The 25,513-nt window shown below is 47.9% G+C and overlaps 1 protein-coding gene across 5 annotated transcripts in view; it reads right to left on the bottom strand.

The window, feature by feature from the left end:
* SAP130 (Sin3A associated protein 130) overlaps window positions 1-25,018 on the bottom strand; it is a 63,968-nt gene extending 38,950 nt beyond the window's left edge. For 2 of the 5 annotated variants that reach the window (XM_040979151.1, XM_040979154.1), the window contains exons 1-9: window positions 23,072-23,700; window positions 14,306-14,541; window positions 13,457-13,615; window positions 12,009-12,120; window positions 11,537-11,661; window positions 10,020-10,144; window positions 1,526-1,673; window positions 1,281-1,371; window positions 972-1,076 (exon numbers count right to left, since the gene is read on the bottom strand). In XM_040979151.1, coding sequence (XP_040835085.1) covers window positions 972-1,076; window positions 1,281-1,371; window positions 1,526-1,673; window positions 10,020-10,144; window positions 11,537-11,661; window positions 12,009-12,120; window positions 13,457-13,615; window positions 14,306-14,541; window positions 23,072-23,204 — 1,234 coding nt within the window. In that variant the 5' untranslated portion in view covers window positions 23,205-23,700. Of the gene's footprint in view, window positions 1-971; window positions 1,077-1,280; window positions 1,372-1,525; window positions 1,674-10,019; window positions 10,145-11,536; window positions 11,662-12,008; window positions 12,121-13,456; window positions 13,616-14,305; window positions 14,542-23,071; window positions 23,701-24,041; window positions 24,249-24,917 lie in introns of those variants that run through there. The other 3 variants (XM_040979152.1, XM_040979150.1, XM_040979153.1) reach the window with 3 other exon arrangements.
* Between the last annotated feature and the right edge of the window lie 495 nt (window positions 25,019-25,513).

Raw genomic sequence — 25,513 nt, 5'->3', positions numbered from 1 at the left:
ATTAAAAAAAAAAAAAATATATATATATATATAATTCTACTTTCCCTGCCCCTAAGTAAAGCCTCACAGACCCAGGCACACCTTTGTACATGCCCTTGGCTGTCTTGTTGATGCGCCAGCAGGGCAGGGCAATGCAATACAGAGCTGCATGGACTGCCAATCCTGCAATCACTAGCACCTGGCCTCAGAGGAAAGGCGTGCTAGAGCAGGTACTGTGGAACAGCATATACAGCAGAATCGCTGTACCAGTTTCAGTCCTGGCTTCTCCAGTTCCAATCCAGCTCCATGCTCAAGCACCTGGGAAAGCAGCAAATGATGGATCAACTACTCAGGCCCCTGTCACTTGTGTGGGAGACCCAGCTGGACTTCCTGGCTCTCGGTTTCAGTGGCCAATTGGGGAATGAAAGAAAACAGAAGACCTTTCACTCTTTGTCTCTTTCTTTGCTTTGAATAAATAAATCTTCTGGAAAAAGACAACATCTGTCCACTTCTGCGCTTGTTGAGTGAAGTGTGCCTATCAGAAACTTTTCACAGACTTTTTTTAAGCCTCAAAAAACACAGGCGCTTATAATCAAAGCCTAGAAGAACCTTCGGTATGGATACTGAGCACTCCTGACTAGGGCTTCAGTGTCCTTCCTGCTGGCGGCATCACCTGGGGATTCTGCCTTAACAATCTGTAGAGCAGACAGCTTTCTCCGCATTCTAGACCTTTGCTTTTCTTGCCTTACCTGATAATCCTGGTTTGGTCCATGCAATGAACTTACTTCAAAACAAAATAGCTGTACAGGTCATTCAAAAATAGTTATCCTCTCTCCTTCCTACCAAAGAATGCCAAATCCTTGCAACAAAGTCATTTTGAAAGTGCAGTGCCGTTTAGCAAATCTACAACAAGACACCCAACCGGCTACAGATGCTAGGTCAGAGGCTTGAAACTCCTTGCAGGCATCCACGACACGCTGCACAGCACTTACCAACCGGGATGTTGGAGGTGGTCACAGCCGTGGCATGCGACGAATGGGAGGGCATTGTCATGGTGACAATTGTACTCGTGGGAGCTTGTGTGTGTGACACAGATCCTGACAAGGGGAGAAAACGGAAATTAGTTAACAATGGCTCTCTGCACATGTTACAGGTGCTTGGACATGAGGGAAAAGCTCCTGGGACAAGAGAAGAGAATTTTTCTAGCCTGCTGTTTTTTTCTGAAACTAAATAATGAAAAATGAATTATTTCTTCCTCTTGTCCCAGAGCGGGGGCATGGCAGGGCAGGGTACTGACTTACCAGCTGCTGTTGTTGATGGAATGGTGTTAGTTGCCAGGATCGGGGCCACTGTCGCTGCTGCCACTGGTGTGCCAGTGCTGAAGATGGTCTTCTGTGGGGGGAACCCCATAGCACAGCTAAGAGCAGGCACACTCTCTCCTACCCCCCAACCTACTTATCCCTTTCTCTACTGCCAAGATCCCTAGCAAGTCCAGCCTGGGTTTGCTCCCCAAGTTGCACGGGGAGCTCTTTATCTCTGGTTTTACCTGTGCCATGGTATGAAGCTGTTGCTTCGGCGTTCCTAGTGCAGGGTGCGATGGCAGGGTGATCCGCGTTGTCACGTCCCGCGACTGGGCAGGCCGCTGGATGCTAATGGCTGCGGACGGTGGGTGCTGGATGGACAGGGTTGGCCGACTGAAAGGACACAGAAGACGCTGTAACTTGTCCACAGCCCTGGTAGGGAGTCAAGGCCATTTCCTATCTTGGGTTAGATTAGAGTGACACAAGCTGTATTTCTTCTGAGCAATTCTTGGGCCTAATGCCAGCAGTGAATTTAACGTCCAGTTGAGTGTCTCTTTGGATACCGCAGCAGGTCCCAAGCTGGGCACGTTAACAAGCGACTCTCGGTACTCAGCAGCTGCAGCAGTACTGAGTGAGCATCACCATCCAGCATGCCCAAACAGAAGGTGTCCAGAGAGCTCCTTGGGACGTGGTAACACATCTCATGAGGGGAGTGCACACACGATGTTCGTTCATGGCAGCTCCACCTGTGCTCCTCGTGCAGCTCACAATCCACTCCCACATCACTTCTCATCAGACACCAGAACACTCCCAGCGGGGAAGGAGTAGCTGTCAGTGCTTACTAACAGAGAGGACATCAACACAGACAGCCTGCCAAGCTTAGCCGCAGCAAGCAACTGCCATTACATCACTAGCTAGACAACGCTGCACGGTAACAACGCTTTTAAACAGGAGGGGAAATAAAAATTAAGTTTAAAATGGCCCTGGAGAGAATGCAGATGGATCACACCTCATTCAGCCCATGAGGATATATACTGAGAGGATTAAAGGCAGTTCCAATTACACACGAACAAAAGTTGGTACAATTAATTTCTAGCCTTACAGTGAGGAGCAGCTGTCTAACCACTAAAAGCTTTCAGAATCTAAAAGCTACAAGAGTCTGGCGTGGTAGCTAGCAGCTAAAGTCCTTGCCTTAAATGCACTGGTTCTAATCCTGGCAGCCTCACTTCCCATCCAGCTCCCTGCTTGTGGCCTGGGAAAGCAGTCAAGGACGGCCCAAAGCCTTGGGACCCTGCACCTACATGGGAGATCTGGAAGAGGCACCCGGCTTCAGACTGGTATAGCTGTCGTGGCCATTTGGGGAGTGAATCAACAGATGGAAGACCTTCCTCTCTATATATCTGACTTCACAATAAAATTAAATAAATCTTTTTAAAAACCCCAAAAGAATCTAAAAGCTACAAAAGAAAAAAATAGCAATAAATTTCATTATGTGAAAAAAAAAAACCCTACTAGATGGCAAAGTACACTACAAGAAAAGTTTGGGGACTTAACCTTCTTAATACACTGAACGTGAGAAATCAATGAAAAAATAACAGTCATAGAAGTCTGTAGTAAAAGGCAAATGATTTATATGATATGAAGAGAAACCACAGTATACAGAAAAATACAGTCCAGCACACAACTATGCAAAGGATATGCACAGACAGTTCAATCAATACTCAAAGGGTCCCTTAACAAACAATGCCCACTCTCAACACAGGTCGGTGGCCACCACTGGTCTATTTAAAAAAAGCAACAACACAATGTTTATATATTTCAAAGGCACAGTAATAGGGAGGGAAGGAGAGAAAGCAGCTGGGGGAGAAAGACAGAGATCAGACTTCCGCTTGCTGGTTCACTCTGAAATGCCTCTCTCTACACACACACACACACACACACACACACACACACACACACAGCCTTTCAAATAAATAAATGAAAAAGAACTGCTGACTTATCAGTAAAAAGTTTACAATGTGATTAGAGGATGGCTTTCTCCATGCGGAGAGCTACAGAGTGGATTGATCAAGTTCTAAGGAAAGCAGCAAACCCAGGCCGAGCTGCAACTGTAGTCTCCCCGGGCCAGGCAGTCTGCTACAGGGGCCTGGGTCTTCAGTGGCTGATGCAGCAGGCACACTGCTGTGATGGTCACCCCTTCCGACATGCAGAGAAGTATGGACACATAGCTGAATTAGTGACAGGCCTCAGGACAGAGGAATCCACGAAAAAAACATTCATGTGGCAAAGAATGTTATAGAATCACCCACAAAAGCTCTTCAAATTTAACATGTACTGCTCTCTGAAGAGGTCCAGGTCACACAACACCCCGCCCCCTCAAAGAATATACTACAACAGTCTTGGTCTTTACCCCAGTGGAAAATAAATTCTAATAACACCCACATAACGCACATTCCACGTCAGCTATGTTTTTAGTGCTTTACATTGTCAACATAGTTACCCTATGGTGATCTCTGAGGTGGGGAATACCACTGACATTCTCTAACCGAAGACACAAGCCTTTCACTCTTTGACTTCGTACTCTGAATTAAACAAACAGAACTTAAGGACATTCCATCACAAATACACCACAGCACATGCCAAAATGTCCACCAGCATCTTCATACCAGGGTGTATGTAACACAGTCAGGCAAAGGAATGAGTCAACAGGAGCGCTGTGTACCGATTAGAACCATCTCCACAGCATACGACGAGAATTTTTAAAAATCTGTTAAAAACCTGCATTAGATGGATAAAACATTATGAACTTGTATGCCTGAGGGATGTTCAGAAAGCTCACAAGGGGCTGGCAGTGTGGTGGAAGGAGCTAAGACACCACTCGCAATGCCGGCATGTGCATGTCGGAACACTGGCTTGAGTGCCACCTGCTTTCCGCTTCACCACTCTTGTCTTTCAAATAAATAAATGCAAAGGAAGTTATATGTAAGTTCCAGCAAAATATTATGAAAAACTATGCAGGGATTTCAAGCCTATGAAATATATAGTTAATGTATTTCAGCATTAAGTAATAATAAGGAAATCCTGGAAGGATAAGCAAAAAGTTAATACCAAATTACTTCTGAATTGAAGGGAAAAGGAAATATGGGAAAATGGTATTTGCAGGGCAAAGGAGAGAGTGATGCGTCTTACTGTATGTCTCTCTATGCTTTTGTATTTTAAAAACATGTGGAATTTAAGTTAGGAAAAAAAATGTCGCCACATAGCCCTCAGAGGAATCAAAGCGACTCTGAGCACATCCCACGATGCTTCTTAGCAGGACTCAGGAGGGCTCACGCGCCCTTACAGTTACTGCTAGCTACAGAAAGCAGGCTAGTGCACCATGAGTGGGTTCATGACTTTCAACTATTATTCTGAAACTATCTTCTGCATGTGATAGCATGAAAAAAAAAATAGTTACAGCAATAGCCTCAGGAAACAGAGTTTTTATTACAAAACAAAGAAAAAAAAGATACACAAGTATAAGATCTAACAAAGCAAGAAAAATACATGCCAAATTTCACTTGGAACGCCCATAGGAGGCCAGGACTGCCCTGATTATCTTCACGGGTCCAAAAAGGTAACCAGAAAAAACAATGAACACCCGTAACAACCAGACACGGGGTCCTAAATACCACTCCAAGGAAACAAGGGTCCTTGGAGGAACAGCTGATTTCAAGAGAGGACAAGCAGGCACAGTGAAAGTGAGCCTGAAACACCGTAAGGGATCAGAATGAAGAAAAGTATTCAGGAGGACACAGAAGCGGCTTAGGGCAACTGCAGGAAGTAAAGGGGAAGGATCACACACTAAATAAAAACAAATAAAGATTCATCAGTGACAACATCCCTTTCCTAAAAAGGCCACACAGATTAACAATAGGGCATGGGGCCAGTGCTGGGGAACAGCAGGCAAAGCTGCTGCCATCCCATGCTGCTGATGTTTAAACCTTCAGAAGCTCTACTTCCCATCCAACTCCATTAATGGCCTAGGAAAAGCAGAGGAGGAAGGCCAAAGGGCTTGCAACTCTGCATTAATGTGGGAAACCTGGCTCCTGGCTTCCCACCAGCCCAGCTCCAGCCACTTGGGGAGTGAACCAGAAGTTGGAAGATCTCTCTCTCTCTCTCTCTCTCTCTCTCTCTATGTGTGTGTGTGTGTGACTCTGCCTATCTAATAAGAAATAAACCCTCAAAGAAAACAAAAACTTACTCAGAAAACACCACAATATTTGTCAAAGTGATCATTTTTCGTTACTTTTTCACTTACAGCCTTAAAATGACTTCAATGACAGAGACTTGATCAAGTAATTTGACATCTACAAAAAACACAAGTTTGGTTTACAACCAGTGTTCAGCCAAGTTCTTGCTTGACTTCTTCAGCTTTTTAATCTTTTTTTTTTGTTTGTTTGTTTTTGGATTTTTTTATCTGAAAGGCAGATTTACAGAGAGAATAGAAGGGAGAGGGAGAAGGGAGAAAGACAGAATCTTTCATCTGCAGGCTGGCTTCCCAAAAAAGTTGAGCCAAAGCCAGAAACAGAAAGCCACTTGAAGGTGAAGGAACATGATGATACATCATTGCACCAACCCCTAAAATGCTTTTTTAGAATGAATTTATTTTCTTCTATTTGAAAAGCAGCACAACTGAGGGAGAAAAAGAAATGCAGAACTCCTCCCACCTGCTGGAAGACACCAGAGATAGGCCAGGCTGAAGCCAGAAGCATGGCTTTCCAAGCAATGTCTCACAGAGAGGAAGCAGGAGCCCAAGCACCTCGGCATCGTCTGTTATCCCCTAGGCTGCATCAGCACAAAGCTACACCAGAAGCAGAGCAGCTGAGTTAAACTGCCAACTGTGATAGGGGCTGCGGATGTCCTCACTGCAACACCTGCCTTACGCGACTTCGCTGACTGCAGGCAGCAACTGCCAGCTTGCTATCTTCTCCAAGAACAGTCACAAGGACGACCAGGAGACACCACAGAACAGAAAGCACAACTGCTGAAGAGTGACAACCAAACAGGACAGAGGGTTCCTAGAGCTGTCATTTCAGGATAAAACCCAGGAAAACACAAAATACAGCTCTCCAAAGCGGACAGCAGCACAATCCACCCAGAAGACCAAAGTGCTTTGCTTGAGGCCAGCCAGAAGGCAAGTGTGGACCAGTTCCAAAGGCCAAGAATCAAAGACCACAGGGCTGAACCAGACATCACATGGCTCGAGAGATGCTGCATCTGGCCAGGAGAGGATTCTCTGTTTGCAATGGATCATCTTTACTGGTAGGAGAGCGGCATGGCCAAGACAACTCAAAGGATGCCAAATCATTTGGAAAACTGCTCTTAAACCAGTATATAGCCCAGGCTACAAGAACTACAAGCAGCTGATCCAGAACAAACTCAGTCCAAAGATGAATATTTAGAAATGATCTACAGGGCCCAGAGCCTGTTAAACTCCTCGCCTTGAATGCACTAGGATCCCATATGGGCACTGGTTCTAGTCCCAGCAGCCTTGTTTCCCATCCAGCTCCATGCCTATGACCTTAGAAAGCAGTCAAGGATGGCCCAAGGCCTTATGACCCTGCACCCATGGGAGAGCTAAGGAAGCTCTGGGCTCCTAGCATCGGACTGGTTCAGCTCCAGCTGTTGCAGTGACTTGCAGGGTGAATCATCAGACAGAAGATCTTCCTCTCTGTCTCTCCTCCTCTCTCTAAATCTGACTTTGCAAAAACAATAAATCATTGAAAAAAAATGCTCTTAGTAGATGCAAAGAAGAATTATAAAAAATGAGGGAATATACAAGATACAGTCTCACTAGGAAGATGACAACTATGTCAGGAATTTTAAAACTTGATAAGAAATTGCTTCATAAAATGAAATGATAAGCAAACACGCAAGAGCTCAGTGAGAACGATCACAACAGAAGAGCAGATAAACAGCAGTACTGAAGAGGGAAACAGAAGACAACTTCCGAGTTGTTCCTGGAACAAATGGAAAATATGATCAGGTCAAGGGAGACGATGCTGGAAAAAGCACAGAGACAGAGCCGAGTAGAACCTAAGGAGAACAAGTCGCTGGCTTGGCAGTGGCCAAATGAAGCTCAATCCATCCCTGACTCCCAACCAGAGCAAGAACCAGAAAAAGTATCTTGATGCCCCCTTGCGCATTTGCAGGAAGGTCTTTCCAAGGAGCTGAGCCAGAAACACAACATGCAGTCCTTACCCATCTGGAGGGACAACGAGCTGCAGGCTGTGCGAGGACACTACAAAGCAGCAAAGTGGCCCAGCTTTATAGGAAGAAGTACATCATCTACACTGAGGAGGTGCAGCGGGAAAAGGCCAACAGCATAACTGTCCACGTGGGCATTTACCCCAGCACTGTGGTGCTGGACAAAGACGGAAAGAATATCCTTAAGCCAAAAGCCAAGTCTCGGCACCGTAGGAAAGGACAAGGGTAAATACAAGGAAGAAACAATGGAGAAGATATGGGAACAAAGTAATACATATACATATTATGTATATGTACATATACATATACATATACAAAGTAGAACATATACATCTTCTAGTTACACTGCTGGGAAAAAAAAGGCCAAAAAAAGATCCACTATGTACAGAGATAAGCACCCCTTCCTCGATAAAATGAAAAAAAAAAAAAAATTGTGTATATAAATAAATAGAGATAAAACTTCACAAAAAGTTTTCACAGTCCCAATGCTGTAACACACCATCAATAATTGTGTTGTGCTGTAACACAACACAAAATGCACAGAGGGTGAGTGGGTGAGAAGACCAAGGTCAAGAAATTAAAACATACACCAGGCTGGCATCAGACACCTCACTAGCATGATCCAGCTCCAGAAGACAAGGACAAACACCTTTACAGTACTCATGGAATGATTACAGAAGCAAAAACATGTTTATCATCAAACTACTGCTGCTTGTATTAAGATATGTGGGAAATGACTCTGAGCCAAGCAAAAATTTAAAATATCGGTCCTTTCAAATAATCCTCTCTTTAAGAAGACTAACAAAGGGTAGATTTCACTCACTAAAGTCATGATAGTGGAAAACAGACAAAAACCCACAGATCTCACTGAATGTTACTTAACAAAGAGAAGACTTCCCTCTTAACCCTTCCTGGAATCCTCAGCCAAAGCTGCCACGTTTGGGTCACCTGGCTTTGAGCGTTCAGTCAGCTTGGGTAGTGCTCTCTGGGGGCTGTGCTCCGAAGGTTTCTTCCGTATTGTTTCTACGGAAAAGGGTCTTTCTGAACTTGACAGTCTGGTGTTGGGATTTACCTTGATTACAGACAGAGTACAAACACCATCTACTAGGGGTTTTGGTGTGTAATTTGCTATTGTATCTCTAGCGTGTATACCAGTGCTGAGGACATGAGAAGCACACAATTTTTGTTGCACAAGAATGTATTCAATGAAATTCAAGATCTACTTTTTATTGGGAAAATACTTTGATTTAATTTTTAAAAATACCCAACACCTTTTAAGCTTCATCAATTGATTTAAAAATATCAAACTTCTGAAGTTGAAATTTGAAGTTAAAATGAACGCGTCACCTATTTTATGTTGGGTAGCTGTTTGTCTTTACACATCAGACAACACGTTTAACTACTAGAAAGTTAAACACTCCCTTTTGTTGGAGACTAAGAAGCAGAAAACCAAAAACATGCCTTATGTCTCACCTCTGGCTGGTGACAGAGCCGGCAGTTAAGACAAGTTTAGGCACTCCGCTCTACTGCACCGCTAACTTCTGCAGAGTTCTCTCCAGCCATGGCCCTTGGGTAGATTTGCTGCATCTCACAGCTTTACATGAGCCCGCATGCTGAGGTCTCCTAATTCTGCTTATTGCCAGCTGAGATCTCTCCAACTACCTACTCGCAAAACTGCCACTCCACTGTTACTCACCAAAAAATTCAGTGTCCCAAAACTTAGCCTCCCTTCTGTTGCTTCCTCTCTGCTGGGTCAGATGAGGACAGAAGAGCTGTCCCTCAGCAGCTGATCCCGGTCCCTAGGATGACCTCTAGCTGCCCAGCGCTCCACGTTCCACACTGGCTATCTGCTTTAACCCAGTGAATCCTGTCGTTTACCACCCTGCCAATGGCTCCTTTTCCCTGACATCCACATGACCAATGCGCAGTCGAGAAGGACCACAACTCTGTGAGCGCCTGAGCTGATCCTTGGCCCACAGGTCCACCACTGGACATCTTCCTGTCTTTCTCCCTGAGGATACGAGTGAGACACCCACAGCCATCCTCTAAGACCATCCCTGCGTGACTCTGTAGATCTCTGTTGTGCTGTCTCCCCTCTTCAAACACCCCACCTTGCACATTACCTGGACTCAGGGTTCACCCTCTGCTGAAATCCCCCCAATTCTCCATTTCCTGTCCTGTCCTAACAGAGCTGAGCTCGCCCCTGAGAGCAATCCTCCCACTCCATTCTCCTAACTCTTCCCTGCCTGCACGCTCTTGCTGCAGGGCCCGAGTCTCTTCCTGTGCTGCAGCCTCAAAGATCCACTCTCGCCTCTCTTGTCTGGGCGCTCAGCAGTCAGCACAACCCCAAAATGCCCAAACCCTGGCCTACAATGCCTCTCTAAAACAGACTCAAGGGCAGAGCTTTGTTCCCTCTTCTATTCCCACGACCCAGACACTAGTACCAGGACTAAGTACTGACTGAGGGGAAGGAGGTGGCCCCGCGCGTACCTCAGTGCTGAGTCGGTGGCGTGCGCAGCTGTTGTGGTGATGACTGGAGACTGAGCTCTGGTGGCCGAGACGGTTGCCACCACTGCTGGGGGGATGGTATTGGAGGTGGTCACGGGTGGACGAGACTACCAAAACAGAGAATACATTTTCACTGGAAACAAAAGCAAAACAATACACAATAGGCACACACTAAACATGTCATCTGAAACATGAGCCTCCAGGCTGATGTACTCAGTCTCAACAACTGATCAAGGAATCCTCTTTGGATAGGATGTTATTAGATATTTGGAATTATCCAAAGGCCTTCCCATCTCCCTCCCACTGCGTACAGCTGCTTGTCTCACACTAGAAAGCCTGCACTGGCTTCCCCACTGCTAAGTCCTTGTCTGGGTTCTTGTTTTTCTCCCACCCTTCAAATAAGCCATGCCTATGCTTAAAGGCCTAATTCCCTCCACTAGAGCTTCGTTGCCCAGCAAGAGTCTGGGTCTGTAGGTGCACGAAGCAAATAGACCTTGGACAGATCTTCTCAACACTGGCGCAACAAAGCTCACATCTCAGAGCTATCACAAGCACTCAAGTAACACCTTTGGAACGTTTTCCTCTCATCAACATCTCTAAGGTGTCATCACATGACCACCCCCACTCCTGGCTGCTCCTGTAGTTTGACAGCAAGGAGTGGTCCCCTCTTTCCTTTTTCACCTCCAGTGAGCACAGAAGAAAAAAAGTAACAAACGGACCTCCCCCACCCTAAATGGAGGCACACATGGGCACGAATCCCTCTCAACTATGTAAATAATCTCTAAAATAAATAAATAGGTGAAAAAAAGAAAACTAGAAACCAGAAATGTACTGCCCAGTGTTCTGATCAGCACTCTTCCTTATCGTTTGAAACTATGCTGCATGGTAGATATCATCTTTCTGATTCCCCATAGCATCTGAATTTCCACCTGCCCATTCAGCTTAACTAAGGTGATCGTTACTCCTACAATACTAAGAAGACTTCAGTGCTCCTCTACTATCTACAAACTCAGATCTACTGTCTACAAACTCCACCTCGGAGTTCTTCCTTACAGATAACACACTGTATCCTAATTAGTATATTTCAGTAGTACTGATGCCACACATTTCCTCAAAAAAAAAAAAAAGTCAGAAGGCATGAACCAACTTCCTGGAACAGCATCTTTTATATACGTGTGTGTATACACACAGAAACTTAGAGTTTACAGATTCCTATGCAAACTAAAATCGCTCTCACTCTTGCAAGCCCTGACTCACACTGTCCACAACACTCACTCCCTCTTCCTTCTTTTTGCTTCTTGGAATCCCCATTCCACACCCATTCCAACCAAAGCCTCCCCTTGCTACTTCTCCTCTGGTCCACAGCTCACACCAAGCACTGCTGTTCTATCAAACTTGAATGTCTGGCAACTAGACTGACTGTCCCCTGCCTGGCAGAGGCAATGCCCCTGATGAGGCACCCTCTGCTTGTGGGCCAAGCACTCCCACCCTTGACATGCCTGGATCGGTTGGTGAATGATATGCTGCACTGCTGGCTGGGCTGTGGCAGCATTTGGCAACTGTGAAGTGGGCCTCAGGACCGTGGTTACTTTGGAACTGGACATCACGGCAGCAGCAGCAGCACCTGAAAAAAATATCCTCAGTAGAGTTTATAGGCTCACAATGTTCTCATTTTTTCCCTGCCCTGTGCCACTGAGAAGGCAAATGGTAACTCCACGCTTGCAGGAACAGAATTTAACCCTGTTAGACCTGGGACCCGCTTCAATTCAAGCACTGAACGGCTTAAGGTTGAACACATACATTAATATAAGCACTTAGCAAACCATGAAACAAACTAATAGTCTGGTTTCTCTTCAGATCGTATAAATCTTTCGCCTTTCGCCTTTTACCATGAAACAAACTGTACTATTCCAAGCTGATTGATTCTGACCCTATTTCCTAAAATGTGTTAACAAAACGGGCAGTCTTTACCTCGAGGCAAATGAGACGCTCCAATGTGAAGAGGGGGCCCGGGAGCATTGCTGCGAATGATGGACATCTGTACATTTGTGGTCATGATGTGGTGCAGGTTACTGGGATGTCCCTGAAAGAAACAAGATGCAATATTACTTCCACATGCTAGCTGTTAATCATAGCTTCTGGGAAGTCAGGGGTTTCCAAATATGGGTCCCGTCATTCCTTTCAGATGGGGAGTACCCCAAGGGGATGGCTGAGGACATGGCTTTTAAGCTTTCTCACACAGCACACTATATGCCAACAGCCGTGAGAGAAGCAACTGGGAGAAGCCACACAGCTGGGAGGACCCCATCTGCCCAGGCCTACCAAGCTGCTGGATCCCACAACAGAAGCCGCATAGGCTGCTTACTTTCAGAAACCCTCACCTGAAACTTACTAGCCTTTCATGCATGTATTCCACATTGTGGCCAAATGCCTACTTTCGTTTCATCCTATTTCCTTTGCCTGCCATTGTGTCTGTCCATTCTCTAGGGACAGTCTTCTAAGTACACGCTGGCTGGTGTCACAGCTACTACCCTGCCAGTTTTTAGTTCATTCCTCACACATTCCTACTTTCAGGAGTACTCAACACACAGAGCCTATTTTTAGAGTTAATTTTTCTTGAAGTCATGAAAAGAAAGAGTTTGAGATTTAGTTCTGTTTCCATTAATTTAAATTTGATTTAATTTAGGATTGATGCCATGTATCAAATACACACAATATAGCAGGATTATAACATTTCAGCAAACGATGAAACAGGAGGTATCAGAGTCCGTGCTCAGAAGCACAGAGGCCTTAGGAAGTTATACCAGTAACCTCAGGAACCCACACCTGAGAAGACACAGAGCACGACCCTCCCCTTTAGCTGAATGACCAAGGACAAATTGGCCTCAAGCTCCTGAAGGACAAGGCTGCCTTGCCCAGACCTGTGCCCCACACTGAGGGCAGGCCCTGCAGCACCATCACAGCAGCTGCTGTGGCCTGGGACGCTCGCACTCCCTACTGCAGTGACTGGGCCCAAGCTCGGATCTGGCTAACATGCATTCTAGGAAGCTGCAGATGAACTTTCCATTACATGGAAGATCTAGAATAAGCCCTGGGTTCCTGGTTCTGGCCTCAGCCAGCCCCAGCTGTTACCAAGGCATTCGGGCAGTAAATCAGAGGCTGGGAGAGCTCATCACTGCCTCTCCGCCTTTCCTACAGAGAATAAATACTGACCCAACCACCATTAGGAACACAGGCTTCTACTCCTTTAGCTCCTCTGCTCCCTCCACCCTACCATCTTGCGCTTGAATATATCAGTACCTGTTTAATTTTTTAATTTAGGACAGGGTCTGTTAACATTCTGCTGACATACAATATACAAGGGTTGACAGTTGGGCATCCCAATTGGAAAATCAGCAAATTAAGAGAAAAAAAACCACCTGTTGTCCACTGATTGTTGCCACAGGAATGGCTGAAGCTTGAGGGATGCTACTCTCCATGGTAACAGTAACCTGCCCTGGAACCTTGGGGGGAAGTGACAAGGTAGAAGGTGGAGCAGGAGCAATAGGACGGCTAGGCATGGTGGGCTTCGGGGGTGGCTGCAAACAGAAAACCATAAAAACACATCAATACGTCATCCGAGGGATGCACTCCACTCTAGAGTTAAAGGTTCACAAATCACAGCTGCGGAGGGCCAGGCAAGTCGCCATCCGCCGTACACGGCCGTTCTCTCATCGTCACAGCGTGGGCACTGAAGTATTAGCATGTTCATTTCATGCAGGAGGAAGTATACAAAGGCTAAGGGACTTGTCTAAAGTCACACAGAGTAACAAGTAGAACTGGGAATACAGCCCAGATCTGTGTGACTCCCAGCCCCTGTCCTCGCTTCTACACAATGCTGCCTCCCTCCCAAGGTAGAAGTAAACAAAACTCCCGGCAACAGAAACATAACCCCATGTTACAAGTAACACAGCACTCTCAGGCATTCCTAAACTAGCCAGCTACTAAAACAAACCTTGAAGAGTGCCACTGTTAAGATAAAAACTTAGTATGTCCCCCAGTTGAATGACAATGATGTCAAAAAGACCCCACGATGGCATCTGCAAGAAGCACAAGCTAGGTGCTGCAGGGTTCTGAGCGATGGAGGATCGCTGAGCTGACAGGTGACAAAGTAAGCACACAGCGCGAGCCCAGGACACGTGACTATGGTTAGATTCTGTGACTATGGTTACAAAGAACAGCCAACCTCTAGCCGAGGATCAGTGTAAAATGTTAAACCTCTCCATTACCTTCATGAGTCCCTCCGAAAATGAGAGTGGCACGGCTGGCGTCAGGTGTGCTGGTGAAGCTGTCACTGCGACAGGGGTGGCCGAGGCGACAGCATGATGTGTAGACAACATCTGCACCTGTGGATAGGGCCTTACCACAACAGGCTCCTGCTTCTCTTCCCGGGACTGCAGGGAGTTGCCGGAACCCAGGTGCTCCCTGGCACTGACTTCAGCATCTCGCCCAGATTCGTCATTGACTGGGGAAGACATGAAGGGAGACAGCGTGTCTTGGTCACTACGCAGCAGCACCGACAAGAGCTGACAACCTGACCGCTTCTTATGAGATTTTCTGAACACAGAGTTTGGGCACTGGAATCTCCTGGGAGAAATCAGACCCAGGGGTTGTAATTGTGGAATGTGGGACTGATTCTGGGGAGTGAGGCTTTTTCCTCCTCATGAACAAAGGATCTAATTGTCTAAGAGCTTAAACAGTTACAAGTGCATTAGAGAATAAAATATTTTCGGGTCTGGTGCGATGGCCTAGCAGCTAAAGTCCTCGCCTTGAACACCCAGGATCCCATACAGGCGCTGGTTCTAATCCCGCCAGCTCCACTTCCCACCCAGCTCCCTGCTTGGGACCTGGGAAAGCAGTCGAGGACGGCCCAAAACCTTGGGACCCTGCACCCACGTGGGAGACCTGGAAGAAGTTCCGGGCTCCTGGCTTCAGATCAGCACAGCTCTGGCCGTTGCGGTTACTTGGAGAATGAATCAACGGACAGAAGATCTTCCTCTCTGTATATCTGACTTTCCAATAAAAACAAAATAAATTAAACTAGTATAGTGAAAAGCATTTCTATTTTTGTTTCCTAGTCCTCACAAGCCATATTTCTGGAGCTGAGAAGGCTACTACTCCTGGCCAGGTGTACATCAGCAGTGAAGCGGCAGGCACTCACACTAAGCTGTCCATATGGGCCACAGCTGACCCCAACCGAACCACTCACCACATCCCTCACATTTCTGAACCCAAACATAAAACTTACTTTAGACAGAAAACTTAGAAACCCTTAAAGAAAGCTGCCTGCACATCTATCCCAAAAGGTACTAAGTTACCATTCTGTTAAAACTGTAGAAATTCACTCCTTAATTTGGGGTGGCTTTTTAGTGGGGTACATGCAGTGTCCTTTCACTGCCGTGCAACTTTCATAAAGATGAGCGCACACTAATGCTCCTGTGCAGCTCAGTAGATTTTTACCACTGCATCCACTAGCTCGGTGCAGGCTCAAGAAACAAAATCTCAGGGATCCCTCAGAAACGCCCTGCTCCGCCCCCAGGTACCCCTGCTATGCATGCCCACCACCCTCAAAATAGTATGCCGTATGGCAGTGGTGGCTACTTCAAAAAGCGATTGTTTTGATTTGAAAGGCAATTTTATAGAGAGAAGGAGAGACAGCATCTTGCATTAGCTGGTTTATACCCCAAATAGCAGCAATGGCCAGAGCTGGACCAGGTGGAAGTCAAAAGCCTGAAGCTTCTTCCAGGTCTCCCATGTGGTGCAGGGTCCCAAGGACTTGGGCCATTCTCCACTGCTTTCCCAGGCCTTAAACAGGGAGCTGGATCAGAAGTGGAGCAGCTGGGCCAGGAATCAGCACCCATCAAGGATGCTGTCCACGGAGCTTAACTTAGTACACAACAGTACTGGCCTCCAGTACTGCCTACTTTGAACTTCATAGTCTCACAATGAAGATAACTCTTTGGGTCTTCCTTCTGAAATTCATTCATATTACCATAGATAGTTTACTCTCAGTAAAGCCAAAAACATGTATATGCATCTCTAAAGCATAATTCCATTTAACTGTTAGAAATTTTTGTGAATGAACCTCAAATTTATTTTTATTGTTACAGAATTTTTATTGTTGTTATTATAAATAGTGTGGGTAATAATTTTGTACCTGTCTTTTGCTGAACATATGTACCATTTCTATTGAGTATATACCTAGGACTAGAATTCCTGAGTCTGTTCTGTGTCATCTTGCAGAGGCTAGCACTGTGCTTACCAGCACAGTTAGGCCGGCAGGTCGAAATCCCACACTGAGTGCTGCTGGGAGTCCTGGAGGCTCCTCTTTCTATCCAATTCCCCGTGAACTGGGCCCAGAAAGCAGAAGATGGTTCAAGCGCCTGGGATCTGGTCACCCAGATGGATTTCCAAACTCCCAACTGGAGTCTGGTCCACTGCAGCGATCTGGGAAGTGAACCAGCAGGGCAACTTTCTGTCTTTTTCTCTCCCTCAATCACTCTGTCCTAATAGTTCTTTTTTTTAAAAAAAAAAAAGGCTATGGGCCCGGCGCGGTGGCGCAAGTGGTTAAGGTCCTCACCTTGCATGCCCGAGATCCCATATGGGCGCCGGTTCTAATCCCGGCAGCCCCGCTTCCCATCCAGCTCCCTGCCTGAGGCCCAGGAAAGCAGTCGAGGACAGCCCAAAGCTTTGGGACCCTGCACCCGCGTGGGAGACCTGGAAGAGGCTCCTGGCTTTGGATCAGCATAGCATCGGCCGTTGGGCTCACTTGGGGAGTGAATCATTGGACGGAAGATCTTCCTCTCTGTCTCTCCGCCTTTCCAATGATCTTTAAAAAAAAAAAAAAAAGGCTAACTTGGGTCTGGCAGGTCTAGTGGCTAAAGTCCTTGCCTTGAATGTGCCAGGATCCCATATGGGCACCGGTTCTAATCCCGGTGGCCCCACTTTCCATCCAGCTCCCTGCTTGTGGCCTGGGAAAGCAGTGGAGGACGGCCCAAAGCCTTGGGATCCTGCACCCATGTGGGAGACCTGGAGGAAGTTCTTGGCTCCTGACTCCGGATCGGCACAGCACCGGCCATTGAGCTCACTTGGTGAGTGAATCATTGGACAGAAGATCTTCCTCTCTATATCTCCTTCTCTGTGTATATCTGACTTTGTAATAAAAATAAATGTTTAAAGAAAAAAAGGCTAACTGGTATTCTACTACACAGATGTACTAGAGCTTTTTTAATCACTTTATCATCGAGGGACTTCAGATATTTTTCAAATTTTTGCCATTCTCAACAACCTTGTCCAGTGACTTTCCAGGAAGACAGTTCTGGACATGGAAACCCTGGATGAACACCTTCTCATGTTGCATATTAACTTTCCTTTCGAGTTACTCAGAATCCTACAAATCCTTGTTTATAAAACCATTGTACTGGACCCGGCATGATAGCATAGTGGTTTAAGTCCTACCCTTGCATGCGCCAGGATCATATATGGGCGCCGGTTCTATTCCTGGCGGCCCCGCTTCCCATCCAGCTCCCTGCTTGTGGCCTGGGAAAGCAGTCGAGGATCGCCCAAAGCCTTGGGACCCTGCACCCATGCGAGAGACCTGGAAGAAGCTCCTGGCTCCTGGGTTCAGACTGGCTCAGCTCCAGCCGTTGCGCTCACTTGGGGAGTGAACCATCAGATGGAAGATCTTCCTCACTGTCTCTCTTCCTCTCTGTATAACTGACTTTCCAATGAAAATGAAATAAATCATTAAAAAAAAAAATAAAAACCACTGTACTGAGGTGTAGTTCAGATACAAAAAGCAGCTACTTTGACAGTAGAGCCTGATGATTACAAGTATCTCTATAGCTAGGAGCAGAGGTCTGGGTAAGCTGCAAGCACAAGTCAATGCTACAACAAAGTGTGAAAAGGTTCCCTCAGGCATTCTGTCCCCTGTCCAGCCCAGCCGCTCCACATTCTCCCCAGTGCCTCCTATCGCACTGATACTCTGATTACTATTTCTATGGTGGCCTCCACCTGCGACAATAAGCAATTCATAGTTTTATTCATTATTTTTAAGATTTATTTTTTGGTAAAGATTTATTTTATTTTTATTACAAAATAAGGTATACAGAGAGGAGGAGAGACAGAGAGGAAGATCTTCCACCCAATGATTCACTCCCCAAGTGAGCGCAACTGCCAGAGCTGTGCTGATCTGAAGCCAGGAGCCAAGATCATCCTCTTCCAGGTCTCCCATGCGGGTGCAGAGTCCCAAGGCTCTGGGCCGTCCTCCACTGCTTTCCCAGGCCACAAGCATGTAGGGCCACCGGGATTAGAACCGGCGCCCATATGGGATCCCTGCACTTTCAAGGTGAGGACTTTAGCCAATAGGCCACACTGCTGGGTCCGTGCAAAATCAGATTGTAGAGAAGGTGAGACAGAGAGAAAGATTTCTCGTCTGCTGGTTCACTCCCCAAGAGGCCACAGTGGACGGAGCTGAACCACTCTGAACCAGGAGCCAGAAGCCTCCTGAGTCTCCCATGTGAGAACAGGGTCACAAAGCCTTGGGCCGTCCTTTTGTGCTTTCCCAGGCCACAAGCAGGGAGCAGCACTGGAAGCAGAGCAGCCCGGACACATTCTGGAGCCCATATGGAATCTAGGTGCATTAAGGTGAGGGTTTTAGCCCCTAGCTACTTCACCAGGCCCAAGTTTTACTTCTTGAAGTATCTACACATCTGCATCTGCTTTTTTTTTCTTTTTCTTTGTTCTATATGTTTTTAATCAACACATTTTATATAAAAAATTCACTACTTCTGTGAGTAAAACTAGATGAAACATCACAGAAACATAGAGCAGCATAAACATAATTATCTAGACATCCGCATGTGGAAGTTTCCACTTGTCCAAGTCGCTCCCATTAGCTCATCCCTGTCCCTCGGAGTCCGCTCCCCTGCCCATTAATCTGTTAGAAAACATGGTTCTGCTTTCTGTCACTCCAGCTTTTTCATTTCATGGGCACAGAATCATAGTCCAAGGAAGGTGCTACATATCTGGCTTCTTTCCTTAGTATAATGTTTTTGAGATCTACCTATGTTGGGTAGACTGGACCATTTTACTGCTGAGTAACATTTTTTTTTAAAGATGCATTTACAGGGAGTGAATCATCGAATGGAAGTTCTTCCTCTCTGTCTCTCCTCCACTCTGTATGTCTGACTTTCCAATAAATAAATAAATCTAAAAAACAACAACAACAAAAATAAAGTACATAATGCAAGTTGGTATATTAAAAAAAAAAAGACTTGCATTCTTGCATTTACTTTCAAAGGGAGAATTACAGGGTCTGATGGTGTGGCACAGCGGCTTAAGCCATATGAATATGGGTTCAGTCCCAGCTACTGTAGTTTTGATTCAGCTCCCTATTAAAGGCCTGAGAAACCAGTGAGGATGGCTTAAGTGTCTGTGCCCCTGTAACCAAGTGAGAAACCCAGAAGACACTTGTGGCTTCTGGCTTCAGGTTGGCCCAGCTCTAAGATGTTGTGGCCACTGGGGAATGAATCAGCGGATGGAAGATCTCTCTTTGTGTGTACATTTTAATTTCAAAAAAAGAAAGAACGAACGAAAGAAAGAAATAGAAAGGTAGAGTCAGAGAGAGAAAAAGATTGATCTTGCACCCACTGGTTCACTCCCAGCTGGCCACAAGCCAGAATCCAGGAGCTTCATCCATGTCTCCAATGCGTGTCCAGAGGTCCTACAGAGTTGGGCCATCCATCCTTTGTTGCTTTAGCAAGAAGCAGGATCAAAAGTTGAACCGCTGTGATTTGAACCAGCACCCACAGAGGATGCCAGCACTGCAGGCAGAGGTTTAAGCTACTGTAACACAGCACCAGTCCTTAGTCAGCTGGAATTCTGATCTCATCAGAATCTAGAACCTTGAATTCTAGATCTTAAATCTTGAATTCTAGAATTCTTGAATCTAGGGATGACATCGGTAAAATTATTTTGAAAATACTTAGTTTTCAAATTCATGACTTTCATTTACCTAGCTTTTAAATTTCTCCCAATAATATTTATCTTTAAAGATTTATTTATTTCTATTTGAAAGAAAGATTTACAGAGACGAGAGAGGGAGAGACAGAGAGAAGAACAGAAAGATTTTCCATCTGCTGGTTTACTCTCCAAGTGGCTGCAACCACTGGAGCTGGGCTGGTCCAGAGCCAGGATGCTGCAGCTCCTTCTGGGTCTCCCAGGTGGGTGAAGGGTCCAGGCCATCTTTTGCACTTTCCCAGAGGGGATGCTGGCACCACAGGTGGCGGGTTTAACTTGTTATACCATGGCACCAGCCCTTAATTTTCCCAGCAGTGTTTCATAGTTTTCTCACACCTGGTCTTCAACATATTTTGTTACATTTATCCCTCATTCCAAATACTTTGTTATAAACAACATTTCAAATTTCTTTACTAGTATCTAGATATATACTTGATTTGTTTACAGAGTTTGTATTCTGCAACCTTAATTATTTCATTTGTGCGTTACAACAGCTTTTTGAAGATTCTTTAGTCTACATACATGTCACACTGGCTGTAAGGGCAGTTTCACTTCTGTCTTTACATTAGCTACTGATTTTTAACTTCCTGTCTTCTCCAGATTTCTCCATTCAGATCTTCAAGGAAAATGAATGATTTCAGTGTTTCTCAAACCTTACCATCGAAGAAGACCTTATTTTGTTTTAACAACTTCATTAAAATGGACTACTGATAATTTTGACTCATTTCTCATTGTCTGCCAAACACTTGGAGATCTCCATTTCAGTTTGTTTTCATTTAAAAAAGATCCTGCAAGCAGCTGTTAGAGAGACCTGGTTATGATCTATACCTCTTCTGTTTGAACACATTCCTGAGATCAAATGTTTAGGAGTCCAAATCATCTCTTCTGATATGAGCAATAAAACAGAAAGACACTGAAACATACAAACTGCTAACCTTTTAAAGAGCAACTGAAAAACTAAACATACTGATTTTTCAAAGAAAAATTACAGGCACTTTTGACCTAAGCTTTCTTTATAAACAAAACCTGAGGACTGTTACTGTAGATCAACAGTTTTTGAAATGAACAGTATAGGGCCAGCATTGTGGCTTGGCAAGTTAAGCTACCACCAGTAAAACTGGCGTACCATATGGCTTGGGTCCTGACACTTTATGTCTAATCCAGCACCATGCTAATGTGCAACAAAAGATGGTCTGGGTACGTGGGCCCCTGTACCCACACTGGAAGACCTGGATGGAGCTCTCAGCTTGGGCCTGGTCCAGCCCCAGCCACTGGTAGCCATGTGGGAAAAGAACCAATGCACAGAAGAGCTCTTCTCTTTGTAACTCTGTTTTTCAAAAAAACGAATAAACTTAAAGAAAGAAAAAGAACCATTTTGGATCCAGCACAATGGCTCAATTGGCTAAATCCTCCCCTTACAAGTACCAGGAACTATATGGGTGCTGGTTTGTGTCCCAGCTGCTCTACTTCCCATCCAGCGCTCTGCCTGTAGCCTGGGAAAGCACAAGAGGACGGCCCAGAGGCTTAGGACCCTGCAGCCACATAGGGAGACCTGGGGGAGGCTCCTGGCTCCTAGCTTCAGATCAGCTCAGCTCTGGCAGTTGTGGCCACAAATTGTGGAATGAACCAATAGATGGAAAATCTTTTTCTCTCCCTCCTTTCCATAAAGCTTTCCAATAATAATAATTATTATTATTATAATAAATCTTTAAACAAAACAAACCATTTCTTGTAAGAAAATAGATGTTCAAAATTATTGTTAGATATGCTCCTTTAAATTAACCTACCATGAATTCATATTACCAGAAATTGTTCTTAAGGATCAGGAAGACATGAAGTGGTTCTGCGAGAAACTGCGCCCCGTGACTGCCCCTCCCCCTGCAGACAGCAGCTGCAGCGCATCAAAAGGGTTCAAGGCAAACATCTGGCCATCATCCTGGGGAAAGGTGCCAGTCTGCAAAGACTTCGCAGGGACAACGACAGCAAACATGAAGCCACAAGGAACGTGAATCAGAAAACTGAGCAAGGAAAGGAAGATTACGGTCAAAGGAAAAGAGCATGCAAAGTTCCAATGCCATGAAACTTGGGAAGTTCTCGTCACTCACTGAGGAAAGGTCAGCCCCATCAGCCAGGGGGCACAATGAAGTCTCAAGAGCACCTAATACCTAACAGAAGACAGCGGGACACAAGGTGGATCCAGTCCACAGGGCCACAGCCTCCCCGTCAGACACAAGGATCAGGACCATTTGGCGCACTGGAGATAGGAGGCCAGGACCAGGCGGTGAAGGCAGGGGGCTTCCGAAAGGGAGCTATCTCTCTGCAGTGCCATCTTTCGATTTACTAAATGGAGAACACAGCGTAGCAGCAGGGACTGCTCACCTGTCACTGGACAGGGCAACACTTCGCTGTGGGGCAGGGGAACAGGGTACTGGAAGTGGCTTGGCAGCCTCTACTGTCAGCCGCCCGCAGCTCCCCCTGGCTGTGACACTGCCAAAGACTGCCTGCAGGCCAAAGTACCACCTCCTCACACACACCCCTCAGGGATGGATGGATGGATGGCAGTGACAGACATTCCATTCAAACCAGAGCAGCTGATGTGTGTGTATGTGAGTTAGCTATATATGTATCCATACCTTTGCATACATACACACACACACACACACACACACACACACACACATATACTTTTTACACCTCTTATGTTAGACAGAAAACTCTTAAAAGGCAAACTCTCTGCCTTACACATCTTTGGACTCCTGCAGGGCACTACTGCTCATAGCCCTGAATGTGAATTAAAGGAAAATCCAAACATTTGTACTCTAGTCCATGTCAATGAAGTGATGAAAACACAAGGCATAAATCGGGTTTGTTTCAAACTGAATAGTAAAGTACCTTTTGTTTAGCTCAGTACACCAGCACACACTCAGACCCCAGAAACCACTGGCTCATCTTTAAGCACAGACCCCCGAGCTCACCTGTAGCAGCTGGACTGATGAGTCCTGCAGAAGCACTGCTGGCGATCTGCGAGGGGGCCTGGCTCAGCCCCGTCGAGGGGGTCCCCAAGCGCGGGAACTGTTGGGAACTCATCTCCACCTGCAGCAGAGTCATGGGGTTACTGCCAGATTCCACCACACTCCACCCCGGCAAACTCGCCCATCCTGGGAAGGGGTCTATGGCACCTGCTCTTGGAAAAACGAATCCAACACCAATATGTCAGAGGTGTTCAGAACCCCAGAAGCATCTCAAAAAATTTTCACACGACAGTTTGTCAGCTTGCTGAAGCCGGCTTGAAGTGCCAACATGCTCTAACTCAGGTTAAGTTTTTGGCACACAGGGGCCCCAGAGCAGCAGCAACCTTGCTGACACCGTGCAGATACCTGTGGCCTGCTCTCCCAAGAAAACTGATGGTAGGATTTGGCAAAACAACCACGGGACAGGTGTGGCCACAACGAATACGGACGGGTAAACTTTTACCAGCACTGACAGATCTCTGCACACACGGTGAACACTACTACGGAGGCATGCAAACGGAAGGCTCAGAAGGGGGCAGCCCTAACCCTAAGGACAGATTAAAGACCTCACATCACGGCACAAGGCAAGAGGAATTCTTCCAGCGCTTTCCTTGCAAAGGCCTCCATTTACGGTCTTCCCTTCCCCTCTCCCTTCCCGGACCCCCGCGAAGCCCGGGGAGTGGAGGAAAACCCGCGACCCTCCCCTTCTCCAGAATCGCCCGTCCGGGAGTCAGGCTGTGTCAATCTCCCTGATCGGCCTGCAACTCCGCCCCACTCCACACGGACCCCTCACCGCCCCCACCCCACCCCTCCGCGCCCGAGGCCGCCAAGGACGCAGCTCTTCAGACCCTGGAAGTGCCTGACACGCCATCGCGGAGGAGGGCAGCATCCTGCCCAGACCCCAAGACAGGGGACGAGCGGAGAGCTTCTTTACCTGTAGCCGCCGCCCGCCGCCCGCCCCTCCCGCTTCCATCTCGCCGGCCTGGGGGTGCCGAGGAGGGCCCATGCCGGGGGCGGCGCCGGGCACCGGGACCGGAGAGGAGGTGCCTGGCTGCCGGAGCGGTCCGGGATCCGCCGCTGCGCTGTCCAGCTCAGCCCTGCCCAGCCCAGCCCCGCCACTCGGTCGCCGCGGGGCTCCCAGTCCTCTCCCCCACCCCGAATCGGCCCCTACCTCGCCCGCCCGCCCATTGGCTTCACGCCCGGCGCGTCACTGGAGGACCAGCACCAATCCGCAGCGGGCTGCGGGTTCTGGACCCGCCCCCACCCGCCCCGCCGCCCTCCAACCAATCGGGTACGAGCCTGGCTGAGGGGGCAGCCCCCCAGACCTCTCGAGGGCGAGCCAATGGCAGGGCAAGACGGGTGAGCGGGGGTGGGGCGGGGAGCCGGGAGGCCCCGCCCCGATCGGGGTCTGAAAGCGGCGGGCGCAGGGCCCGGATGTGGAGAGTCACTTTAAACTGCTCCGGGAGCCAAACTCCCCGGGCCGCCCGCCCGCCCGCCGCGCCGCCCGGGCCGCCCCGTTCTCCCCGCCGAGGCCCCCGCCAGCCACGCCCCCGGACCCGGGCCAGCCCACTCCTCCCGGCGCCTCTCCTTCCCCTGCCCCTCCTGGTCCCCGCCGGGACACCCGGACCCTGCCGCCGGCCCAACCGCCGCGCGCGGCCCGGGCGCCCGACTGCCCGCCAGCGTCCGAGCCGCGGGGAGCCCGGGCCCCTCTGCCCTTCCCCGGGGACGGACGGACGCCGCTGCAGCCCGGCGCGGCCGCCCCGCCCCCTCGCAGCCTCCCCTCCCCTCCCGGTGTCCGTCCCGCCATTACCAGGGGGCCGCGCCGAGGGGCCGCCGCGCCGCCTCGAGCTCGTTCCCGGGCGCTCCCTCTGCGCCTGACGGCACCGACGTCCTCGGGCTCCGGACCCGCCGCCGCCGCCGCCGCCACCGCCGCCGGGGCGCTAGCACTCTGCCCCCCACCCCTCACTCCGGGGCCGCTGCTTCCGCCGCCGTAACGAGCTTAGCGCCGATTGGCCGGGCCAGGTCCCGCCTCGCTCGGAACTGACCAATTAGCGCTCGGGATGAGCCGGAGAGCTGGCGGGCCTGCCTCTCTCGGTGCCGCGGGGGTCTCAGGGAAATGTAGTCCGCAGCATCTCCAGAGGGCGGGCCGGGAAGGAGGTGGAGAGCGTCGGGGCGGGGCTTCCCGGCGACTGAACCCGGGGCCGCCCCGCCACCCGCTCATAAATACACACACACACACACACACACACTCACACACACACACACCCCTTTGCCGCCCGCAGTCGGTTCTGCCTTTTCCTCCTTTTCCTTGGGAAGAGAATAGTGCATCTCACCCCTCCCCGCGGCCTCACGGCAACTAGCTTTCATTTTCCCGTTGCTGACGGCGGCGCGACGCTTCGGGAAGGG

Source organism: Ochotona curzoniae, unplaced genomic scaffold (assembly GCF_017591425.1).
Source record: "Ochotona curzoniae isolate NIBS_2020 unplaced genomic scaffold, NIBS_Ocur_1.0 contig_3037, whole genome shotgun sequence".
Lineage (NCBI taxonomy): Eukaryota > Metazoa > Chordata > Mammalia > Lagomorpha > Ochotonidae > Ochotona > Ochotona curzoniae.
The sequence above is the reverse complement of the archived record's forward strand: the minus strand, read 5'-3'. Positions and strand labels throughout refer to the sequence as shown.